Source organism: Pseudoliparis swirei, chromosome 21 (assembly GCF_029220125.1).
Source record: "Pseudoliparis swirei isolate HS2019 ecotype Mariana Trench chromosome 21, NWPU_hadal_v1, whole genome shotgun sequence".
Lineage (NCBI taxonomy): Eukaryota > Metazoa > Chordata > Actinopteri > Perciformes > Liparidae > Pseudoliparis > Pseudoliparis swirei.
This window is the reverse complement of record NC_079408.1, coordinates 15,360,728-15,363,131: the sequence shown is the minus strand read 5'-3', so window position 1 is coordinate 15,363,131 and position 2,404 is coordinate 15,360,728. Positions and strand designations below refer to the sequence as shown.

Genomic DNA, 2,404 nt, shown 5'->3' with positions numbered 1-2,404 from the left:
ACTTTGCACACGTCATCAATGCCAAAGCCTCCTTGTGTTCAGACAGAACACACTGCTATTCAATTGGCAAAACTTCCATTTCCACGGCTGTTGTGCAATTTGGAATCAAGGCTTTAGCAATATAAGGGCCACGGGTGACCTCCTGGTTTGAAGAAGAATGGATGAAAACATGGAAGGTAGAGGAGACCAGAGGGGCAGAGGAGAAAGGGTAAGAGGACGAGGTGGACGAGGAGTGAGAAGGAGGGGTGTGATCTCAGATGAGATTCGGGCCACACTAATTGACCATGTGGTTAACCATGGTTTAACCATGCAAGAGGCTGGCCAGGGGGTGCAACCTCATATAAGCCGCTTTTCAGTAGCATCCATCATCCGGACGTTCAGAAGAGAGAATAGGTAAGAAACACTACGATGACAGGAAAACACTAGTTTGAATCCTTATCAGGAGCATAGTGTTCTTGTATTTACTGTCTAACTATTTTACATTGTACTTTATTTTTATATTTTGCAGAACTGAAAGATTACCCCAGGGTGGTGGGAGGGAGCGTATGTTTACAAGCGGAGCAGGAGACGGCGATAGTAAACATGGTTCTGGCGAATAATGCATTAACCATAAAACAAATAAGAACTGCCATTATTGATGACCAGGCCATGTTCCACAACATTGCCACTGTAAGCATAGCTACAGTGGACCGTGTGTTAAGGCGGAACGAGCTGAGAATGAAGCAGGTCTACCGGGTGCCATTCGAACGGAACTCCGAAAGGGTTAAACAAATACGCCATGACTATGTGCAGGTAAGTCCGATATATTCTCACAACTGATTGCATCCTATCAGCACTGACACATTACTGGACTGTTTTGTAATCCAATCCAATGTTATTTTCAAGTGTTCCACAACAATGTGTATGTCTATTTCTGATGCAATATTGTCATGTTTGTTTCAGAGACTTCTTGAGCTGGAGGCAACGGAAGAGGTCCATAACTTCATCTTTATAGATGAAGTTGGTTTCAACCTCTGTAAAAGTAGACGTCGGGCGAGAAATATTATCGGCCAGCGTGCAATTTTACATGTCCCTGGCCAGCGGGGAGGGAATATCACTCTTTGTGCTGCCATCAATCACCACGGCATCCTCCATCACCACTCAATCCTTGGCCCCTACAACACTGCACGTCTCCTCACATTCCTGGACACACTCCACAACACGGTAATACCACCAGACCAGCCAGATAATGCAGAGCAGCCCAGGTACGTTGTTATCTGGGACAACGTAAGTTTCCACCGGGCTGCTCTGGTGCGCACCTGGTTCACCAACCACCCACGGTTCCTGGCACTTCCCCTCCCACCATACTCTCCCTTTCTAAATGCAATAGAAGAGTTCTTCTCTGCATGGAGGTGGAAAGTGTATGCACGTAATCCTCAATCGCAGATCCCCCTAATACAGGCCATGGAGGAGGCATGTGGGGATATCGCGCCAGAGGCATTCCAGGGCTGGATTCGCCACACCAGGCGATACTTCCCCCGCTGCTTGGCCAGGGAGAATATTGCCTGCGACGTTGATGAGGTCCTGTGGCCAGACAAGAACCGACGACAGGATGAAGCCTAATTTTTTTTGTCCTTTTTTTATTTACACTTTTCTTTCTTTTTGTGTTGACTGTAGTGGTCTATTGTTTTTTCTGTGAAAAAATTAGAAAAAATAAAAACATTTTTGTTGTATATTTGTGTGTTGTTTTATATTTTGAGCTAAAACATTATACATTTACAATATTTGACAACAGGAGAAAGCGTACAGTACCACTGGACATGAAAAGGCATAATGCTCCTGATAAGGCCTTCATACTGGTGTTTTCCCATTTCATCGTGTTTTCCGTTGAGCACATCAGTGTTCAATCGATGCTTAGAATGTCTCCTCATATAATGGGCTGTGTTTGTCATTTGAAAACAAAGTTGCATTTTGCAGGAGATATAAAGCGTTTTGCATTTTGTGTGAGTGGTTTGGGGATTTGTGTTTCGAGTTATGAGAAAACGAGGCATGCTTTCAAAAAATGTGTTTCAGCAATCGAGAAAAACTGTAATATGAGTGGACCATGATAGCGTTTCGTCAATGGTGACACCCAACAGTTTTACTTCTTTAACCTGTTCTATAGTAGCACCCTTTAAAGAGAGGATTAATTTATTATCTGTCCTGAGAGCATATTTAGATCCTATTATCATGCATTTAGTTTTTAAGACATTCAACTTCAGCTTATTTTCCATGATCCATTCAGAAACCAGCTTTAGCTCTCGTTGAAGCACCTCATTAACATGTTCAATGCTCTCTGACGATACATACATAGTCGTGTCATCCGCATAAATCCCCATTGCTGCATTTTTTTATACATATGGCATGTCATTTACAAAAATAGAAT

At 43.1% G+C, this 2,404-nt stretch overlaps 1 protein-coding gene across 1 annotated transcript; it reads left to right on the top strand.

The window, feature by feature from the left end:
* Positions 1-304: 304 nt before the first annotated feature.
* On the top strand, positions 305-1,602 carry LOC130212170 (uncharacterized). The gene is made up of 2 exons (XM_056443309.1): positions 305-792; positions 943-1,602. The coding sequence occupies exons 1-2, from the start codon at positions 583-585 to the stop codon at positions 1,600-1,602; spliced, it is 870 nt and encodes a 289-aa protein (XP_056299284.1). The 5' UTR covers positions 305-582.
* The last annotated feature ends 802 nt before the right edge of the window (positions 1,603-2,404 follow it).

Bases quoted from the DNA above. Each gene is read 5' to 3' on its own strand.
- LOC130212170 (XM_056443309.1), top strand. From the start codon at position 583: ATGGTTCTGGCGAATAATGCATTAACCATAAAACAAATAAGAACTGCC. The intron at 793-942 runs GTAAGTCCGATA...TGTTTGTTTCAG, and splicing joins TACGCCATGACTATGTGCAG to AGACTTCTTGAGCTGGAGGC.